The sequence below is a fragment of the Amia ocellicauda genome, chromosome 8, assembly GCF_036373705.1.
Source record: "Amia ocellicauda isolate fAmiCal2 chromosome 8, fAmiCal2.hap1, whole genome shotgun sequence".
Classification (NCBI taxonomy): Eukaryota; Metazoa; Chordata; class Actinopteri; order Amiiformes; family Amiidae; genus Amia; species Amia ocellicauda.
The window spans coordinates 41,575,730-41,597,617 of NC_089857.1; the positions used below are offsets into that span (position 1 = coordinate 41,575,730).

Here is a 21,888-nt window from a genome sequence, read left to right on the forward strand (position 1 = left end):
TTAAAAGTCACATTTGTACTGCCCGGTGTCCTGAATACCTGTGTATACAGCTTTAAATCCTTAATGTTAAAATAAAAACAAACTGTACACAAAGTCACAGCAAAGGGAAGAGAAGAAGTCATGAAAGATCCCAGCTGCATGATTTGCAGGAACACCCAAGGGATCAGCCACCTCTTCTTCCAGTAAACGGATGAACGTCTTAAATCAGAACAGTTCAAATGTTGATAGGAAGCAGATGTTTCACACCAACAATGGGTTGTACCAGAGGTCATATGTTATCTAGAGGTTGGTGTGTTAAGGGTAGATTAACTGCAAAAAAAACATTTTGTTGTCCTGACTGAATCCCACAGCACACTTCTCGAACAAACTGACACCACTAGCAACCGGGGAGGAGCTGAAGAGACCAACAAACCCCCACCCGCAGTGGAAACTGCACCGCAGGAGGAGTGACACAGATCTGACGGGTTGCTTTGCTGAAAAACAGGAATTATGCAAGACTGTATGGTGCAAACAAAACAAAACAGCAAATAGATAAAACATAAAACACAACAGACCCATCAGAATAACCATAACACAATATGAATCATATACATAGTAACTAAATATAAATTAGGCTACTTATTCTGGTGTTATATGACACACTATTGAAACAAATCCCCAAGCTTGCCTATCCTGATTGTATTGCATTTTTTGCACATTGCTCCCTTGTCTGTAAATGTTTACAAAGTGCACTGATCAGCCGCCCGGAGGGGGTGGGATTTTGAATGAGTGTCTCTCCATAAGGCAGGAGAGAAGAAAGGACAATATGCTTTAAAAGCACTGCAGTGCTCACAGACCAACTATAGCCTCACATCAGCTGGTGAGTTCAGCATTTTTGTCTTGCTCTTCTTCTTGAGTTGTTTTTCTATGTTGGTGAAGTTAATCTTCATGGCACAACAATGCACAACTGACAGTGCTTGAAATTAAGCCACTAAGAGTACTAATCATTAAATATTATTAAATTGCTATTTTAAACAAAAAAAAAGCTAAATTTTAATTTTGAAAAATAAGATTGTGGTATAAGGAAATAGTTAATGCAGTTGCTATTGAAAATATTACATTTTGTGATTACAGATCTGAACTAATTAAGCTTGTTTATAGTCCATTCTCAACTTCCACTGCAATAGTGCATTTTATTTTTTTCCCAAAAATATATCATAGCCAGTTTGACTGAGGAATATATTACTGGGAATATTCAAAATTATCTTTAAATCTAAGAAGCAAAAAATTACGGATTAATGATTGAAAAAACAACAACTTATTACACACACACAACAAATACAGCCATTGAACTGCTCTCGGCCTGTTCTGCTAGAATCCTGACCACACTCCTTGATTCCTCTTCCTGCCCTCTAAGTAGAGGAAATGCATGGCTACTACATCACATAAACACTTTCATTTCATTTAAACCACCATAATGCATTTTTATGTCAACCACAATCAATTATCATTCTTAATTTAAAAACTGACATGAACTCCCACATTAGTTGACATTGTGTGTTAAGTTGTGACACAACTGTAGGACAGATAAATAGAGAAGACAACATATATTTTCTTTTGACAGATTTTCTTTTTTTTTTGTGCTTTTGTTTAATTTGTTTGTTTCTGTACAGACAACCTGGCTTCGTTCTATGTGCTTCACTTCACATTTCCTATATGCAGTTTAAGTCGTGTCCACAGTGAATCTATGTATGTATGTATGTATGTATGTATGTATGTATGTATGTATGTATGTATCTATGTATGTATCTATGTATGTATGTATGTACAGCTCTGGAAAAAATTAAGAGACCACTTAACATTGATTTCTGAACTTGGAGTTGTCTCAATTTTTTCCAAAGCTTTACGTATGTATGTATTATGAAAAGCATTTTTTTGATAGTCTTCACTTTCATTTGTGTACTGTGACCAATCTAAAAGTATTCAATGATCTATAAAGTCATTACTGCTGCAGAGTCCCCACTGCGTGATTTTGCCATGGGCAGTCTGAGGTCTTGTCTTGCCCTGCTGGCTTTATGCTGGCACATCGGTGGAAGCCTAGGCTGCATGTGTGACCGTTACCCATGGACAACGTGGTCCGTATGCTCCAGAACATGTAACCACGGGACCCAGAGCAGGCGCCGGTCAGTATATCACCCCCTCAACTGGAACAGCTACCTATCATCTCTGTGCAATTAAAGTCAAGACACTATATCATGTTTTCATATCCAATTATTGTATGCCACTCAAACAATGAGTATGAGATCATTGAAATCTTATACACTATGTAGCATATATCAGGATCTAGACAAGATACACTGAAGAACTGATATCATGCACGCACAGAAGTATTCACAAATTCTAGAACCAGTGAAGTACTCGAATGAACTGGTTAGGAACTGTGCCGTCATTCTGAATAATTGTTATCTGTCCCATTAATTGTTGCCTCACTGTGACCATCAGAGCAAATCCAAGCTTGCCACTTTCTGCAATATTTAAATAGGATTGGAGTCACGTGATTACAGTGACCATTCAGAACCCAGGTCCTTTTCCTCTTTAGAAGTTGTGTTGTTGACTTGTCTGTGTACGCCAGGTTATGGCCATGCAAACTCATGAAGCTATGCCCAGTGAGCCTGTGACCTTTGATCCAAGAACACTGTATTTACATTTTTGTAAGGCAAACCACTGATTCCAGCTGAAAAGTTTTTATTTTATTCATATTACATTTAATTAAAAAAATGTGACACTGAAAAAAATGTCAGTTTGGTTAAGTGTGTTGGCTGATTTTCTTTGTGACTTCTCTGTCTTTGTAGGGACGTTGTGCATGATGAATATTACCACAAAAACTTCTGCGACCGGCTGTGCACCTTCTCCGAGTTCAGGGCCTGCAATCTGGAAGCCTGTCCCATCAACTGTCACATGGGCAATTATGGGTCCTGGTCCGACTGTTCTCCTTGTGCTAAGAAACAGGTAGACTGGCAGAGGGTATTTGCCCAGTACATAATGGTCCTCAATACTTCTGGGTGTGGAGACAATTAATGACTCTTAATAAATCAAACCTTAAAAAGATGGGTGTCCTTGGCCACATGATGTCACTGTGTCTCTAGTTTTCAAGCAGAATCAGCATCCTGTATCAGCCAAGTTCAACACAACCTACGTGCTGTAAAAATAGCTCACTTTGAGGTAGAAGCTAGCATCTAAAATTACACCTCTGAAATACCATGACCAACCGTCCTAAGCATTTGCCTGATTCCTAGAGATTGCAACTCTCCTTTTCTGGTTTCCCATTCCACCTCAGGTAATTCATGAATTAATTGAAGTCATTATTAGGATAAGAATTTAAATCACCAGTTTATCCCAGGTCTTGATGAAGGTATCTATTAAACCGGGGTCTTGAAGATTGGAAGTCCCTAGTGCTGTTATAGAGCACACTTTGTAGTCGCTAGGAAAGGAGAGGAACTGGTCGCACAGTGAAGGGCCAGCACAGTGCTCTCTGTAACCCTGTGTTCCCTGCAGTTTCGGACACGGTCCGTGGTGACGCCCTCCCAGTTCGGGGGCCAGGCCTGCAGTGAGACGCTGACACAGGAGCGAGAGTGTTACCCCAAAACACTGTGTAACATCAGAGAGATGGACTGCAGCAACAAGTTCACCTGTGCCAATGGTACACTTCATCTGTGTCACAAATGATCAAAACAAGGGGATATGTATTTGTTTAGTTATTTACTGAATCAAAGCAATTGCACTGGTAGCATATAGCATCTGCATGAATGTATTTTTACTATACACTTTACTAATAACAAAATCCTGTCTGTCAATACCTCTCATAAACAAGCACAAAGTTATTTATATGGCGAGGAGCTTGCAGACTTTGATCATTAATTGACAAATACTGCAGCAGCTGAATTTAACACGGCAAGAACAATGTATTTACTCCCTCATTATTTGCCTTATCCTTACTGCCCCAGGGCGCTGCATTGCACCAAACCTGGAGTGTAATGGTGACAATGACTGTGGAGATAACTCTGATGAGAGGGACTGTGTCCGGACAAAGAAAGCATGCAACCGTGTGTACGAGGGCATTCCTGGTGCTCATCTGATGTCCCACGGGTGAGTGTAAATGCATTAGGACATACAGAACTGCTCTTTTGCTGGCCAACATCTTACTGATTAAAATAAAACATAATCAATATGCTTCATGGAGGAGATCAGTGAGTCATGTTACCTTTCAAGATGTACAAATAAGGTGAAAAGGTGTTTTTAGTTATTGATCCACGAGTTGCTTATATGTTCTTTTCCTCCCCTTTGCTTTGATCCCACTCACGGAAAATGCATCTGTAATTTCTTCTCTTGTGCATTGAAATTCTGTTGTCTGTAACCTACTGCTGTTAATAAACCCCCTAAGCCTGAGTCTAAGAGTTTGACACAGCAATGATTGTGTAATTGCTATACCAAGAAGGTAACTTGCTAGTGTTTTTTCAGCACCATGTATTAATGTATTAACACACTAAGTACTTTTCCGGTCCTTGTTCAAGACATTTTCCTTTGTCAGTGGTGGTTATAAATGTAGCCCTTCGAGAAGAATAGTTTTGATCATGACCCTTGCTTAGATTCGATGTCATGGCAGAAGAGATCCGAGGAGAAATTCTCGACAACATGTTCTACGGGGGCAAGTGCAACACAACCAGAAGCAAGGACAGCAGGAAACATTACCGCGTGGCTGCTAATATAGATAGTGTAGATTTCAAGGTAAGGAAATTAAACAAATAATTCTAGCCAATTCACTTTTTTAAAATCTACAAATGGAATTACATCTTTCATCCCCAAACCGAAGACTCATAGATTTACAATATATTTGATATGTTTTCATATATTTGTAAACTATATATATATATATTACACTATATATATGTTTTTTGTTCTTGTGCAGATAGAGACACTTGAAGATTACGAGACAGAATCAGACCCAGTAGATACCGAGCCGATTAATCTGGGTTCAGAACAGTCCTTCAGCAGCGGCCATTCCACTGGGAGCTCAAGGTTCAGTGGGATCCCTCTCTTATTCTCCAGACGTACCAAACAGCGGTCTTCAAGTTCCTCTGCTTTTAGGAATGCCGTGAAGGCATCGCAACAGAAGGTTAGTAAGTGAAAAGGGGATTTAAATTAAATTGACTTTCACCAAATCAGAACATTGACCTACTCAGAAATCACAAATGACCAATCTGTACCCCATTGCAGTTTCATTTTTTGACAGAAGCCACTTGTGAAGCAAACTGTGATTCACGGGATGGTCAATTTTTCTCACAGAAATAACAATGTTTAGCACAGAAACAGTATGATTGCTCTGCATGTTAATTTCTTTTCAAATTCATTTTTTTTTTCACAAGGATTCCAAATTCTTCCGAGTCCATCAAGTGCTGGGGGTGTCAACATTTAAGATGAAGCAGTCCGACCTTTATTTGTCCGATCCCTTCCTCAAAGCCCTGAACAGTCTCCCTCTGGAGTACAACTATGCTTTGTACAGTAGGATATTTCAGCTCTTTGGGACGCATTATTTTGCCTCAGGAACCTTGGGGGGGCAATATGAAATCCTTTACCAGTATGACCGGGAGGAACTAAAAAACAGTGGTAAGTGAACGTCAGAACACTATAGATTTCTACAATGAATATGACCCAATAATTTTACACAATAAATGGTATTGCAGAGTTCCTGTACTGTATCATTATGATATATCTGTGGAGTATAGGACCCAAATGAAATCTGAGGGTCCATTCATGTGCCCTTGGAGAGTTCTCTAATGGAAATACACCATGGTTCTGAGAGAGTCAAATACACTGCTCAAAATAATTAAGGGAACACGTAATCATCACAGTATAACACCAAGTCAATTACACTTGAGGGATATCAATCTGTCCAGTTAGGAAGCCTAAGTGATTGTGAGTCAATGTCACCTGTTTTGGTGCAAATGAAAGTGACAACAGGTGCACTGGAGAGACAACAGCAAGACAACCCCCAAAAAGGGAATGGTTTTGCAGGTGGTGGTCACAGACAATTGCTCTCCCCATATCCTTCCTGACTGATTCTTCTCTAGTTCTGCATTTTGCTAGTATCTTTGTCACTACTGGTAGCATGAGGTGGTACCTGCAGCCCATTCAGGTTGCACAGGTAGTCCAGCTCCTCCAAGATGGCACATCCATACATTCCATCACCTGGGCCAGATGACATATTTCCAACAGTACTTAAAGAAATGAGGGAAATTATTTTTAGGCCGCTAACTCAAATATTCCAAATGACACTTAGAACAGGGGATGTGCCAACTGACTGGAAGACAGCAAATGTCAAACCAATCCACAAGAAAGGGGACAAAACTGAGCCAGGAAATTACAGACCAATCAGTCTCACCTGCATCACTTGTAAAATGTTGGAAAAAATGAATAAACAGAAAATAGAGTAGCATCTTAATGAAAACCATATTCTTGGAGATAATCAACATGGGTTTAGATGAGGCAGATCATGTCTTACTAATTTATTGGAGTTTTTTGAACACGCAACTGCAGCTGTAGATCACGTGAAAGCATATGATATAATATACTTAGATTTTCTGAAAGCTTTTGATAAGGTTCCACACCAAAGACTGATCCTCAAATTGGAAGCTGTAGGCATTCAGGGTAATGTAAGTAGATGGATTATGAACTGGTTGATGTCTAGGAAACAGAGGGTGTCAATTAGAGGAGTTGCTTCCAAATGGAGTGAGGTTGTGAGTGGAGTTCCACAGGGATCAGTACTAGGGCCTTTGCTTTTTCTAATCTATATTAATAATCTGGATTCTGGGATAGTTAGCAAACTTGTCAAATTTGCAGATGATACTAAAATAGGTGTCTCAGCAGATACAATCTTGGCAGCACAGGCTATTCAAAGGGACTTAGATAATATTCAGTTGTGGGCCGACACCTGGCAGATGAAATTCAATGAGGACAAGTGCAAGGTATTACACGCAGGTAACAAAAATGTCCACTATAATTACACTATGGGAGGAATAGAACTAGATGAAGTAACGCATGAGAAAGACCTAGGAGTCTAAGTGGACTCCTCACTTTCTCCATCCAAACAATGTGGGGAAGCAATAAAAAAGGCAAACAGGATGTCAGGGTATATTGTCAAAAGTGTAGAATTGAGAACAAGGGCAGTGATGTTCAGACTGTACAATGCACTAGTTAGAGCTCATCTGGATACTGGGGACAGTTCTGGGCTCCACACTTCAAGAAAGATATTGCTGCTCTAGAGGCAGTTCAGAGGAGAGCAACCAGACTTATTCCAGGTCTGAAGGGAATGTCCTACTGAGAGACTGAGGACCTGAACCTTTTCACCCTGGAACAGAGGAGACTACGTGGGGACTTGATCCAAGTCTTCAAAATCATGAAAGATGTCGACCACATCAAACCAGAGGAGCTTTTCCAGATCAGCAGGGACACACGCACTCGGGGACACAAATGGAAATTGGGGTTCAACGCATTCAAAACGGATAACAGGAGACACTTCTTCACACAGAGAGGCATCACAATCTGAACAAACTCCCCAGAGATGTGGCAGATGCTGAAAGTTTGGGAACATTTAAAAACAGACTGGATAGGATCCTTGGATCACTCAGTTATGAATGGACACCAAACGAGCACGATGGGTCGAATGGCCTCCTCTCCTTTGTAAACTTTCTTATGTTCTAATGGTTTGCTGTGTCTCCCAGTACAGTCTCAAGAGCATGGTGGAGATACCAAGAGAGGGGCCGTTACACAAGGAGAGCTGGACAGGGCCTTAGAAGGGCATCAACCCAGCAGCAGGACCGGTATCTGCTCCTTTGTACGAGGAGGAACAGGAGGAGCACTGCCAGATCCCTACAAAATGACCTCCAGTGGGCTACTGGTGTGCATGTTTCTGACCAAACTGTCAGAAACAGACTCCATTGGGGTAGCATGAGGGCCCGACGTCCTCTAGTGGGACCTGTGCTCACAGCCCAGCACTGTGCAGCTCGAATTGGCAGGTCCGCCTTTGGCGCCCAGTTCTCTTTACAGATGAGAGCAGGTTCACACTGAGAACATCCGGTGGGTCAGTGATGGTCTGGGGAGACCATCGTCAGACCTTACACTGGTGCAGTGGGCCCTGGGTTCCTCCTGGTGGAGGACAATGCCCGGCCTCATGTGGCCAGAGTGTGTAGGCAGTTCCTGGATGACGAAGGCATTGATGCCATTGACTGGCCCTCACGTTCCCCAGACCTGAATCCAATTGAGAACCTTTGGGATGTTATGTATCAGTGCATCCAACGCCACCAAGTAGTGCCACAGACTGAGGCTGAGATCCCCCAGGACACCATCTGCCATTTCGTGGGGAGCATGCCCAGACATTGTCAGGAGTGCATACAGGCACGTGGGGGCCATACACACTACTGAGTCACATTATGAGATGCCGTGATGAAATTCAAGCAAGTTTGAACAGCCTGTGATTTTAATTGTTTACTTTGATTTTCGGTGTGAGTTTGAATCCAGCCCTCAATCAGTTGGTGATTTTGGTTTCCATTGACTGTTGTTACGTAATTTTGTTCTCAACGAATTACACAATGTACAGTAAAGATTTGCTAGTTAATATATTTCATTCATTGAGATCCGATGTGTGATTTAAGTGTTCCCTTAATTTTTTTGAGCAGTGTAGCAAGTTTGAGCATCATTCAAATTCTGTAAATGAAGATACATTCAAGCATATATTTGCTGTTTGGCCCTGACAAAGAGTGAGTGTTTGGCAATAATGTACCATATCCAAAAAGTCTGTATTGATTTTGAACTTGAAAATCCCTTTTTGTTTTTAATTATTATTTTTAATTTGCAGGTTTAACAGACTCTGTGACCAGCTCTTGCATCAGGACAGAGACAACCAAAAGAATTGCAATATTTTTTAAGAAGAAAATAGTGAGAGAGAAATGTGTTACAAATAAGTTGTCAGAAAAATATGAAGGTATATATTATTATTAGTAGTAGTAGTAGTAGACTATACATTGTATTTATATTTAGTCAAATTAATAACTTTGTATTTAGGTGTTAAAATGTACAATGCAGTTGTTGTTTTAAATGCAGAATTTCATGCTGAAATTTTATAATTGCCTTATTTACCATCCTGATGGCAAAAATACTTTCTCAAAGCTGATATACAGGAAGTTATATCAGGAAGTATATTGGTATGGCACTGCGGGGACAATATGATTCTCCATTGTTCCCTCTGCTCAATGCCTGCCAGTCTGCTGTGAGATGTCTTTTTAAATGAGCTGAAATCCATTAGAATGGAAAACAGTCTTGCGAGAAATGGCATCAGGGAAGGGCACAGAACACGCATTGTAACACATACAACACATCTGAAATGTAATTCTACAAAATTCCAGATGATAAACTGGCTAACATTACAGTGTTTTTACTTTATATTTTCATATTTTCCACGTACACTTTTAAAGGTCCAGATAAAATTAGAAAGGCCAGGAAATCGCTGTACTCTGGGTATTGTAATGAAAAAACAAACAAACAAAAAACAAGATGTACTTTAAATTGCAAGAGGTGCCATTGACTGTGATCAGTGATTGTGCTCTTGTCTACTCTGAGGATCTTTCCTGAAGGCATCTGAGAAGTTCTTTTCATTGGTGAAGGGTGGCAAGACGGAGTATGCGGCTGAGTTGGGGTTCCAGAAAAAGGGAGTCCTTCCAGACAGCAACATATTTAAGAACTGGATGGAGTCAACAAAAGACAACCCAGATATTGTGGAGTATGAGGTACATTTATTTATTATCCAAGCAATTTGAAAATATCCCAGCTCCTTTCAAGGGCTGTGTTATCAATACACTTTGATATCTCCGTCCTCCTCGACATAAGCTTTTCAGGGGAATTTTCCTGTTTTAAGATATTCTGGGTTGCCGTATTAGTTCTGCTCTCTGTACTATTTCTCCCCATTAGCTTAGGAGCACTAATCTTTATTCTTAATCATTTTTATATAGGCCTATGTACAGCTGGAAGAACTCATTCAAACATACAGGATCCAGAGCATTTTTGTGTTCACCTTATGACCGTAGGCATGGGCACAGGAGAGGGGCTCATTGTAACACATGATCTCATCACGTATGGAGCTCATGGTTTAGAGGTGTTCCGATATAATTTATTTCTTAGCAGACGCCCTTGTCTGGTTGAGAGGAAAACTTTAAAGTTTGCAAAACTGAAAAAGAAGAAAAAGGAGAAGAATTATAAGAAGAAGAAGAAGAAGTAGAAGAAGAAGAAATACAGGTGGAAGAAGAAAACTGCACCTGGAAACTGTGCTTGTTGTGATAGCAGAAAATAAACTGTTATACTTTTACCTGTATCTGTTTAGGTGTCCTGGGATCCTGATCCGTGCCTGTGTGAGGTGAAGTTGGGTGGTTTCAAGCTTCTCGCTCTCTTTAAACCGGTGTTGGCATAGTCATTGGTGTAAACTTGCTAATTTGTGACCCATAGCTTGTGACATTTAACTGAAATTCATGTTATCACCTCAATACGATTATTTTCAGAGGGAAGATACGGTCAAGTCACAGGTGTGCAATAATCATTTAGTCATGTAAAACTAATATCATTAAATTATACTCCTGAAACACAATATAAAGCTTCTGGTGAGTTACAGGAAAGAACGGCTCTTATAGAGCAGCTGTGGTCAGTCTGGTCAGCAGCTGCTGTGTCTCGCCCTGTCTTCTTCCACTTGGTCTTCCTCCACCTTCTTCTTTGTTCGTCTTGTTCTCCTTTTGTTTGGTTTGCAACTTTTATAATGTTCTTCCAAACAATCATATCACGACACCTCAATACCATGAGCTGTGTACGTGACAGTGAACAGTGAACTATGGTTCCACAGACAAATCATATTTGATGAGTCTGCAAGAATATTCCTAATCATGGGCCTCTCTGGCATCTGTCTAGGATCATGCTAAGGGTAAACCAAGTGCAGCTGTACATTGACCTTTGTCATAAATGGTTAAGTTCAGGCCTACACAGGCGCCTAAGCTCACAGGGCAAAACAGGACAAGGGGTGAAAAATACACTGCAACCCAGAATAACTTCAATCATACTCATTCAATCCTGTAAAGAGGTATTATTCTAATAACTCCTGGGCTTTTAAAATGAATGCATTCCTCGGGTGGGTCTGAAACTGGTCACTTACCTGCCTGTGGCCTGCTGGGTACGTTACTGCATCAGAGGGATTCTTAAGCTCTGTCCACTGCTGACCTGTGCTGTATCTCTGGTGGCTTAGCTGCGGCCCATTCTCAATCTGGTGAGGGGCTTCCCCTGCGCAGTGACCAAGAGGAGAAACCTGGAGAGGGCCATCGTGGAATACTTGGAAGCATTCGACTCGTGCAAGTGCGCCCCCTGCCCCAACAACGCCAAGCCAGTGCTGTCGGGCACTGAGTGTCTGTGCGTGTGTCAGACAGGAACCTATGGAGAGAACTGTGTCCAACGGGCGCCAGACTACACCTCCGGTACTGCACCTCAGCCCTACTTCTACATTGAGAAAACTACATTATTATTATTAGGTCTATTATGAATGCTGAACTCTGAAAACATTCAAGTAAAATGTTAAATCCATTTTATCCTCAAACCTTAAAAACATTCTGGATTTTATTATGGAAGTGTAAACTTAAATTGAAGAGACTATGTCCCAGACATGTAACAGTGCATGTGTATTACAGTTTCATTCCCTCAATCTGAAGCTTTAACTTTGTCTCTAAAATCACCTTCTCAGTGCAAGACTTCAGAGTTAGTTGTTTTCTTCTCTGGGATTTAGTAGGACACAGATTCACTATCAGGAACTCTGGGTCTCGTCCTCTGGCTTCAGAACTCTATTGTCTGTTCATGAGTTTTCTCCAGTTGGTGGAGTTGATTCAAAGCTGATGGGCTGCTCTCCTCAGATGCCGTGGATGGGTACTGGAGCTGCTGGGGTTCATGGAGTGCATGTGACTCATCGATGAAGAGGAGGAGGACCAGAGAGTGCAATAACCCTTCCCCATTGCGTGGTGGGAAACCATGTGCCGGTGACAGCCAAGAAGACGAAGAATGCTTCATTTCCATCTTCCAAGGGTAAAAGTGAACCTCACTTTTTGTCTTTGCAGGATATCTCATATTTGCGTGTAGGGAACAGTCTGAGTCTATTGCTTATGCAGAGATACTGAGTTGAATGAATGAATCTTCGGTTGAATTTGAAATAACCTGTAATAGCTTGTTCTCAATCTTAGGAAGAAACTGTTCTTGTTGTCTGCCAGGTTTACCTAGACTGATGGTTTTAGTATAACTGAATGGATGCCAGATATCCAACATCAGTGGAATCCAACTACAGGGCTTTGAAACTGTGGCTTAGCTCCCCCTTCTTCTTATGCTTTTGATATATTCTTCTAAATATTTTTTTTCCCAATTGACATGTACTTGTTTTTCATTTATTTATAGGGAAACTCTATGTATCCATGATAATGAAGTAGAAAAAGAAGATGAACAGATCCCTACAGGGACAGATGGACCTGGTTGTTCAAAACCCCCAATTCCAGACAACGGCTATTTGAGGGTGAGTCTGTTAGTGCTCTCTTATCCCATTTCCACTAGCATTTCCGACCCAACCCAACCTGGAGGCTTCTGCGGTGCAGCACGTGACCCACTGGGCAATTTTTTTGAGTTGACCCTGAACCAGTTTTAGGCCAGGGGGAGGAGTTAACTGAACTCATCTTCACGTAGTGTCAATCTACCCGATTACTAGGTTTAAATACATTACAAATAATTAAGAAACTACTATAGCTATTTTAATACTCGTAAAAAAAAATCGTAGGATTAATCTACACAAAGAGATTAAATAACATAATTTAATGACAATTAAAATAATAGATTTATATAGATTATTTATAACAATTAATGCAGATAACCTCTTAATTACAATTGAATCATGATGACAAGGATTGATCCAAACATTTGCATGTTGTTTTGAAATAGGTAATCTTAGAAATTTTAAAACCTAACTTTTTTTAAATAGCTAAGCTTAGACATTTTAAAATCTTCTTGTTTTATTTCCGAAGGTGGTTACCGAGTAGATTTCTTACAAGCTCTAAACTGGTCCTCTCTCTCGTTACAGGCTTTCAGATGTTGTATTTGTCACACTTCATCTTCAGCTTCAACCACATCGCTAGAGTTTGTTCCAGATAACATTCGCCCCATCGTGCTCGTTTGGTGTCCATTAATAACGAAGTGATCCAAGGATCCTATCCAGTCTATTTTTGAATGTTCCCAAAATGTCACTTCAGCCACATCGCTGGGGAGTTTGTTCAGATTGTGACGCCTCTCTGTCTGAAGAAGTGTCTCCTGTTTTCTGTCTTGAATGCCTTGAAGCCCAATTTCCATTTGTGTCCCGGGTGCGTGTTTTCCTGCTGATCTGGAAAAGCTCCTCTGGTTTGATGTGGTCGATGCCTTTCATGATTTTGAAGACTTGAATCAAGTCCCCACGTAGTCTCCTCTGTTCCAGGGTGAAAAGGTTCAGGTCCTCAGTCTCTCAGTAGGACATTCCCTTCAGACCTGGAATAAGTCTGGTTGCTCTCCTCTGAATTGCCTCTAAAGCAGCGATATCTTTCTTGAAGTGTGGAGCCCAGAACTGTCCACAGTATCTAGATTAGCTCTAACAGTACTTAAAGAAATTAGGGAAATTATTTATAGGCCGCTAACTCAAATATTCCAAATGACACTTAGAACAGGGGATGTGCCAACTGACTGGAAGACACCAAATGTCATACCAATCCACAAGAAAGGGGACAAAACTGAGCCAGGAAATTACAGGCCAATCAGTCTCACCTGCATCACCTGTAAAATGTTGGAGAATATTATTAGACAGAAAATAGAGGAGCTTCTTAATGAAAACCATATTCTTGGAGATAGTCAACATGGGTTTAGATCATGTCTTACTAATTCATTATATATTTTTGAACACGCAACTGCAGCTGTAGATCACGTGAAAGCATATGATATAATATACTTAGATTTTCTGAAAGCTTTTGATAAGGTTCCACACCAAAGACTGATCCTCAAATTGGAAGCTGTAGGCATTCAGGGTAATGTAAGTAGATGGATTATGAACTGGTTGATGTCTAGGAAACAGAGGGTGTCAATTAGAGGAGTTGCTTCCAAATGGAGTGAGGTTGTGAGTGGAGTTCCACAGGGATCAGTATTAGGGCATTTGCTTTTTCTAATCTATATTAATAATCTGGATTCTGGGATAGTTAGCAAACTTGTCAAATTTGCAGATGATACTAAAATAGGTGTCTCAGCAGATACAATCTTGGCAGCACAGGCTATTCAAAGGGACTTAGATAATATTCAGTTGTGGGCCGACACCTGGCAGATGAAATTCAATGAGGACAAGTGCAAGGTATTACACGCAGGTAACAAAAATGTCCACTATAATTACACTATGGGAGGAATAGAACTAGATGAAGTAACGCATGAGAAAGACCTAGGAGTCTAAGTGGACTCCTCACTTTCTCCATCCAAACAATGTGGGGAAGCAATAAAAAAGGCAAACAGGATGTCAGGGTATATTGTCAAAAGTGTAGAATTGAGAACAAGGGCAGTGATGTTCAGACTGTACAATGCACTAGTTAGAGCTCATCTGGATACTGTGGACAGTTCTGGGCTCCTCACTTCAAGAAAGATATCGCTGCTCTAGAGGCAGTTCAGAGGAGAGCAAGACTTATTCCAGGTATGAAGGGAACGTCCTACTGAGAGACTGAGGAACTGAACCTTTTCACCCTGGAACAGAGGAGACTACGTGGGGACTTGATTCAAGTCTTCAAAATCATGAAAGGCATCGACCGCATCAAACCAGAGGAGCTTTTCCAGATCAGCAGGGACACACGCACCCGGGGACACAAATGGAAATTGGGCTTCAAGGCATTCAAGACACTTCTTCACACAGAGAGGCATCACAATCTGAACAAACTCCCCAGCAATGTGGCTGAAGAGACAATTTGGGAACATTCAAAAACAGACTGGATAGGATCCTTGATCACTTAGTTATTAATGGACACCAAACGAGCACGATGGGGCAAATGGCCTCCTCTCGTTTTAAAACTTTCTTACATACTTTCTTATGTTCTTAACTATTGCATTTTAACATCTTAACATTACTTCCCTTGTTTTAAATTCTATACTTTTGAAAATATACCATATCATTTTGTTTGCCTTTTTATTGCTTCCCACATTCTTTGTTAGAAGTTAGAAGCAACTCCTCTAATCGACACCCTCTGTTTCCTAGACATCAACCAGTTCATAATCCATCTACTTACATTACACTGAATGCCTGCAGCTTCCAATTTGAGGATCAGTCTTTGGTGTGGAACCTCATCTAAAGCTTTCTGAAAATCTAAGGATATCATATCATATGCTTTCACCTGATCTACAGCTGCAGTTTTATTTGTATTATTATATCTGATTACTGTGGGGTTTTTTGGTTCTTGTTTTGTGTAATTTCTCCAGCTCATTGTCTTCTGAAATGGGCTACTTGTTCGTTCGTTGTCTTGGCTGTTTATTTTTAGAAAGTTCTTGTAGGATTTGTTTCAGCCCTGGTATAGAAAAAATCAATAAACCATCTGAAGTACTAAAGGTTGCCAAAGAACAAACAAGAAATAACTGGGCTGTGTGGCTGAGGGCCCGAGAGCTCCAGGGTCAGACAGGAACATCACAGGCACTCAGGAGCGATTTGTTTCTTTGTTTCTAGTTTGGATTGTGCAATGAAAACAATTCCAGTAAAGTAAGGGAACTTTTAAAACATGGATTGCATCCCAGTCACTTTGGCTCTAGTCTAAAGTTCATGTATGTTCAGTAAATAAAGTAAATTAATCATATTTGCTGTGCCACAATATCAAACTACCCTCTGATTGAATGTGATGTCAAAATATCACAAGTGTACAGAGATGTCAAGTCATATATGCATGTATGTAACCCCTACATCCAAAATATTGAATGCTATTTATTTCCCAGACACACCTTTTAAAAATCACATGAAGACAGAGGACTGATCTCAGTACTTCAAGGAGAACCCGCTTCGAATCAAATGTAGATCATCAAACTCACCCACAACACAAATGGAAATCATTAAAAAAAAAATTGCTTCTTGATTATCATCAAACTTAAGGGGAAGATTTTCTGCATATACCCTAAATGTATAATTTGCGGGGCTATACCTATTAAGATAAACCCTAAAAAGAACATGCGTGTTATTATTACTATTATTATTAGTAGTAGTAGTGGTAGCAGACAGATACATATAGCATACTTGATCTGCATTGATTGAACTCATCACAACTTGTCATACACATTTATCCAAGTCAACTTAAAAACAACATAAAATCTTGAAATGCGAAAAGTGACAGGGCTCCATAGTAACGTGAGCTACTGTGCCCTCCAGACTGTTCTTTATTCATCTTTTGCCTTTCAGATAAATAAGAAGCGATATCACTTTGGCGAAATGGAGGAATTGGTCTGTTTTACTGGCTTTGAAATGGAAGGATACCCGTATGTTAGCTGTCTACCCGACGGCACGTGGAAAGTGCAGAAAGTTCAGTGCATAAGTAAGTCATTGAAGAGAGATAATTACGGGGTTTACATGTCATTTCTGGGGTGGAGATTTGTGCAGTGTGCACAACACAGAAAATAATTGAAAACAAGGACAATTAAATATGTCCTCAGCAGACTTTAAAGCCACAGTGTCAGTGTGTCTATCTACTCGGTCTGAAGATACATTTTTGATGATGACGATGATTATCATTATTGTTATTATTATTATTCAGCATATTCAAGCAAAATTAAAATAGTTTTAATTACATTTTAATTAAATTATGCAGGTAAAAAGTAATTATGTCTGGCATTCAATTCACTTTTATTTCTCAGTGCATACTGCCTATGGCTGTTTCTGTAGAATCCTCTGAGTGACTGGAATATTGTATCCACTGCGTTTATCTGGAGATGTGTGTTTGCATGTGGGTTTGTATGGCAAGTGCCTATATTAATCTCTGTGTTGATTTATTCTGTCTAGAGGAGTCTTGCGAAAGACCTGCTGTACCTACTGATGTCTCTGTATCTCCATTTAAAGAGGACTACAGTGTTGGGAATGTCATTACCCTCCGCTGTGGTTCAGGTCTGGTTCTTACTGGACCTCAGTATTACACCTGTGGGACACACCTTCGCTGGGAGCCTGCCTTCCCTAGAGACATCACTTGTGAAAATGGTGAGATTAGTTTACTTTGAATTCAATACAAATAAGTAAAACATTTTTTTTTCAGTTTTCTAAAGCCAAACTTTTCTTTCTTATTCTTCAAAGCGATCCCCCTAACTGGGATTAGAATACCCACAGTTAAATGGTGGTATGGGTGTCTGATGACTATTGCCCAGGTTTGTTTTGCCTCTCGGTGAAACTCAATCAATCCCCTCAGTGTCTACAATCCTGCTGGAGTCGCTTCCTCATTGTCTCCTTCAGGTGTCTGTCTCCAGACATCTGGCAACAGACTCCTGTCAAGTACATGTTTAACCTCTTGACTTTCTCTTCAGCAATCTGAACATAACCAAAGCATTCTGAAAGGTGTTAAGCTTCGCCTGAAAGAGCTACATTCATCTGCTATTGTTTGTATTGTACATTATATAATCTGATATTTGAATTGGAGGATTTTTAAAATATGATATCCCTTAAACAACACAGAGAGGCCCTTTGTTTCTGATGGCAGTTGCAAACTGGGAGAAAAACAGACCGACTCTGGGTGTATCTGCTTGTCACCAGAAACGGATTGCCGGTAAGGACATTTCTCTCTCTCACATTCCTTCAGATCTCCAGAGGCCTCAATATCGATCAACTGCAGTGGAAGTATAAACTATATACACTGATGTTGATACAGCTGCACATTGGTCGAGCTGAGCAAATCACACACACACAATTGGTACAGATTTAATTACGTTGTGTATGTGTATATGCCAAGAATGCTGCTGGCTTGCTCTAAGTACGTTTTTTTTGTTTCTTGACATGCACGACCGATTTTATTAAACAACTTTGACTTTGAAACAATTCCAAAAATAGATTTTGAATTTGTCATTAAAAGCCTCTAGGGGGCCCAGAGTACTGTAAATGCTTCTTGTCCTCATAGTAAAGTATATATATATATATCAATACAAATCACATGAACACTTTCTACTGAAGGGTTTTCTTGTTTGTTTACTGCCCTTATTTTATTCTGTCTTGCCTCTAGTTAAGCCTCCTGTGTGCTCAACTGATCCTCGGTAATTGAACTAAAGTAGAGACATGGTACAATGAACTTTTCTGTATATTCCAGCAGTCCCCTCAGTGTGAAGTTGTGAATCAGTATGGATGCACAAAAACATGAATTTACATATCTTTGCATAGTGTTGGCAGGTTCAGTTGAATTATTTTTCATAAATAGGTGGGTTGGGCAAAAACAGGATAAAAATATAAGCTCTACAGGGCATTGACAACTGATAATACCTAAACCGTGTCATGTGTTGTTTATCTGCTAGATCTTCCAGAGAAGATCTTTGTGTCTTGGATGCAGAAGCAGGTATTTCTTTGATGACATCCACCTGTGCCTTTCACTCGAAGAGGTGTGAAGGACAGAAGCTGCATTTCCTTAGCGTTGGCCCCTGTAATACTGATGAGACTAGCCTTGAATGGGCGAAGTTCAGAGCTGGCCTGTCCGATAGGAGCGAGAAGAAAGAGCCGTGTGGATCTGACACCTGCTATGAATGGGAAACATGCACCGGTAATATCTCTTTGTTTCATGTAGAGAGGCATTGATCTTTGCTGGATGCCCTGTGGCACCGTTCAAGGTACTATCAAGATCCAGGTACAAATACTGGTTTGTGATGTCTAAACAAACAAAATATGTAGCCTTTTCCCTCCCTCTACGTCCACATATATGTGAGATCAGTGTGGATATTTCCTGAAGTATATACAGTGGCTCTCAAAAGTATTCACCGCCATTGGACTTTTCCACATTTCATTGTGTTATGACATGAAATCAGAATGGATTTAATCAGCAGTTTTTGCCACTGATCAACACAGAAAATGTGCATAATGTCAAAGTAAAAAATATAATCTGAAAATTGTTCTAAATTAATTACAAATACAAAACAGAAAATAATTGAATACATAAGTAATCAACCGCTTTGTTATGACACACATGATTGAGCTGTGGTGAAACCAATTGTCTTTAGAAGTCACGTAATTAGTTGATTGGAGTCATCGGCTTCGGCGTCCCCATGACCCTTACCAGGATAAACGGTTTCGAAAATGGATGGATGGATGCATAATATAAATAAAGGTGTGTCACATGATTTCAGGTTAAATACACCTGTCTCTGGGAGGTGCCACAGTTGGTTAGTACAATTCCTAACAAAAACTACATCATGAAGACAAAGGAACATTCAATGCAAATCCAGAATAAGGTTCTTCAAAGGCACCAATCAGGGGTCAGATATAAGAACATGTCCAAGGCACTGAATATCCCCTGGAGCACAGTAAAGTCCATTATTAAGAAAGTGAGTGAATATGGCACAACTGTGAATCTGCCTAGATCAGGCCGTCCTCAAAAACTGAGTATCCAGACGAGAAGGGCACTAGTCAGGGAGGCCACCAAGAGACCTACGGCAAATCTAAAGGTGTTACAGTCTTCCATGGCTGAGCTGGGAGACACTGTGCAGACTGCGACAACAGCCCTGGTGCTTCACGAAAGTGTCCTTTATGGGGGAGTGGCAAAACGAAAGCCATTGTTGAAATAAACTCAAATCAAATCTTAGCTAGAGTTTGCCAGAAGGCATGTGGGAGACTCAGGAGGAAGATTCTATGGTCTTATGAGACCAAAATAGAGCTTTTCGGCCTCAAAGCTAAATGCTACGTTTGGCACAAGCCTAACACCGCACATCATCCTGAGAACACCATCCCTACCGTGAAGCATGGTGGTGGCAGCATCATGCTATGGGGATGCTTCTCTGGAAACCTTGTAAAGATAGAGGGCAAAAAGGATGCAGCAAAGTACAGAGAAATCCTGGAAGAAAACCTGCTGAAGTCCGCAAGAGACCTGGGACTTGGGAGAAGATTAATCTTCCAGCAGGACAATGACCCCAAACATACAGCCAAATCCAATGGCTTATAAACAAAAAGGTTAATGTCCTGGAGTGGCCCAGTCAAAGCCCGGACCTCAATCCAATTGAGAATATGTGGAAAGAGTTGAAAATTGCTGTTGACCAAAGGCGCCTATCCAACTTCATGGAGCTTGAGCAATTTTATTTATTTTGCAAAGAAGAATGGGCAAAAATTGCTGTGTCCAGATGTACAAAGTTGGTAGAGACTTATCCACATAGACTCATGGCTGTAATTGCTACCAAAGGTGCCTCTACCAAATATTGGGTAGGGGGTGATTACTTATGCATTCTGAATTATTTTCTGTTTTGTATTTGTAATTGATTTAGAACAATTTGCAGATTATATTTTTCACTTTGACATTATGGACATTTTCTGTGTTGATCAGTGGCAAAAACTCTTGATTTTATGTTGTAACACATTGAAATGTGGAAAAGTCCAAGGGGGGTGAATGCTTTTGTGAGCCACTGTATTTGTGTGTGTGCGTGTGTGTATATATACAACAAATCTTTCTTTCTTTCTTCTCCAGGGTCAATATGTGAGTGCCAGCTCCCATACACATGCTCCAAGCATGGGAAACATGTTTTCTGTGTGGAAATGGTGAAAACGAAATCCCGAAGGACTGTAAACCTCTGTGTTTTGGGTGCGATGAAATGTGCCACATTGCAAATGAGTGTTCTGCATGAGGGCCAGTGCTAAATATAGAGAAGAAGCAAAAATTAAACACAAAATGCCAATGTTGTAACTATCCTACACTTCACAACCAATATCAACCTCTGGAGTAAGGAAAATGTACTCAGTAGCAAAGCAGTGTGATTCTGCTGATCTGTAAAGGCCTAGAACAATGTAAAGTTTTGCTCTTGTGAGAAGGTGACAAACACTGTCAGTCTGAGGAACTCTATGCAACACGGCACCTGTTTGGTGTGTATTGTCAAGAATTTATATTTGTAACTTCATTCATTTCATTACCACTGCCTTCTCTGTTGTTTTCTGATCTGTTTCAGAACAGCACCTATTTCTTGTCGAGGATCATTGACTGTTATTTGTACACTACAGATTCATAACCCACCTTCACCTCATTGCCCAATGCGTACGTTTGTGATCACTCACACTTGCTCTGTTATCGTTTCCTTGTTTTGCAACAATGTATTCAGCCGAATTGAATAAAGGTGAGATTACTTTTTCAAATTTAAATCAGTGTGATGCATGTCTGGAGCTGCAGTACTTGCCTTGCATCGAGTCAAAGTGCAACATCTTTATACACACGTTGGACACTCCATTAATCAGATCCACTTAGACATGCACAAAGAGCATTCAATCACACTGCATTGACACTGTCCAGTTGAGAGACAAAGAGTGTGCCATTAATCAAAGCCCTTTGAACAGGGATATCAAGCTTAGTGTATGTTAATCAGCAGCACGCTTAATAATGGTGTCTTAATAGATCAAGGAAAAACAACTGTTTTGTAACCACAACATTTCCCAAACAGAACACAGCCAATGTAAGCTACAAAGATATACATGTAGCTACCAATGTAAGCTACACATTCATGTAAACTACAAAAACACTTTGATTATCTGACCAAACTAGTCACAATAAATCCAAATAGGGAGCATTAGTAGATTTCATGTAATTAGAGAATCCCACTTTATAAGAC

General features: G+C 40.2%; 1 protein-coding gene across 2 annotated transcripts; it reads left to right on the forward strand.

The window, feature by feature from the left end:
* The first annotated feature begins 749 nt into the window (after window positions 1–749).
* LOC136755066 (complement component C6) lies at window positions 750–21,424 on the forward strand. Of its 2 annotated transcripts, none has more exons than XM_066711436.1 (18): window positions 750–859; window positions 1,979–2,162; window positions 2,832–2,988; window positions 3,535–3,679; window positions 3,984–4,125; window positions 4,626–4,764; window positions 4,946–5,152; window positions 5,403–5,643; window positions 8,891–9,016; window positions 9,652–9,818; window positions 11,315–11,540; window positions 11,970–12,138; window positions 12,502–12,616; window positions 16,526–16,658; window positions 17,123–17,314; window positions 17,783–17,873; window positions 18,610–18,851; window positions 20,760–21,424. In XM_066711436.1, the coding sequence occupies exons 2-18, from the start codon at window positions 2,017–2,019 to the stop codon at window positions 20,927–20,929; spliced, it is 2,808 nt and encodes a 935-aa protein (XP_066567533.1). In that variant the 5' UTR covers window positions 750–859; window positions 1,979–2,016; the 3' UTR covers window positions 20,930–21,424. The 2 variants fall into 2 exon arrangements, with proteins under 2 accessions (XP_066567533.1, XP_066567532.1); XM_066711435.1 differs by having other exon boundaries at window positions 753–859; window positions 1,994–2,162.
* The last annotated feature ends 464 nt before the right edge of the window (window positions 21,425–21,888 follow it).